Here is a 765-nt window from a genome sequence, read left to right as displayed (position 1 = left end):
AAGCGATTCGTGACCCACTGGCTGGTAACAGTCGGAAAATTCTGCAGCTGCTTCATATGTTTTTCAATGATAATTTCTTTCCTTCCAAAGCTGTCCGACGGGATCGTCACTGCTGCATCATAGTTTGCCACGTTCAGCGGGAGTCCTTCGATGGCAGCGGCGGCATTTCCGATGAGTAATGATCTCAGGTAGCTAAATTTCTCTATGGTGGAGAGATTTTTGTTGGTATGAATCGAATTACTGAATTCCTCATGGAATCGCTGCCAGTCGTGCGGATCTCCGTTATATTTGCTGATCTCTAATTTCGGTAGACGAACATTGGAAGGAGTAGATTGTTCAATTTCCTTCGTTTCTGGATCTTCCTTGATTTGAATGCCACTATCGTGATCAGCTTTCATTCGTAACTCCATGAGTTCATCATTGAGAGTTTCTCTCTCGTCTATCAGTGTATCTATGGACTCTGCTGTTTCGCTAACTTCCAGCAACTGCTCTACCACGCGGTCATATTTTGTCCATTTCTCAGAGACTCTCATCAGGCAACTCTGCCGATGGTTTCTGTCACTGTCCAAGGCAGCTCTCAAATCATCCAAGGTTGATCTCAACCAACGCAATTGGGCATTTTTGCGATGAAGTAGCTTGTCGATACTTTATATTGCTTCAGAAGAGCCATTGGTTCAAAAAATGTGTCACAGACAGGTAAATTTTTCACGAGTTTTCCTGACTCGTGGCACCACAAAAAATGCAGTAGACTTGCAGGGTCTAGTA

At 43.9% G+C, this 765-nt stretch overlaps 1 protein-coding gene across 1 annotated transcript; it reads right to left on the bottom strand.

The window, feature by feature from the left end:
* Window positions 1-18: 18 nt before the first annotated feature.
* Window positions 19-645, bottom strand: Tsp_15852 (conserved hypothetical protein; the record flags this gene model as incomplete). Its single annotated transcript, XM_003366801.1, has 1 exon — window positions 19-645. A coding segment is annotated over one exon (627 nt), but the record flags the coding sequence as incomplete, so codon positions are not given.
* Window positions 646-765: the final 120 nt, after the last annotated feature.

This window comes from Trichinella spiralis, assembly GCF_000181795.1.
Source record: "Trichinella spiralis strain ISS 195 chromosome Unknown Scfld5393, whole genome shotgun sequence".
Taxonomy (NCBI): Eukaryota; Metazoa; Nematoda; class Enoplea; order Trichinellida; family Trichinellidae; genus Trichinella; species Trichinella spiralis.
Note: the sequence above shows the minus strand (reverse complement) of the source record. Positions and strands in the feature narration are given on the sequence as shown.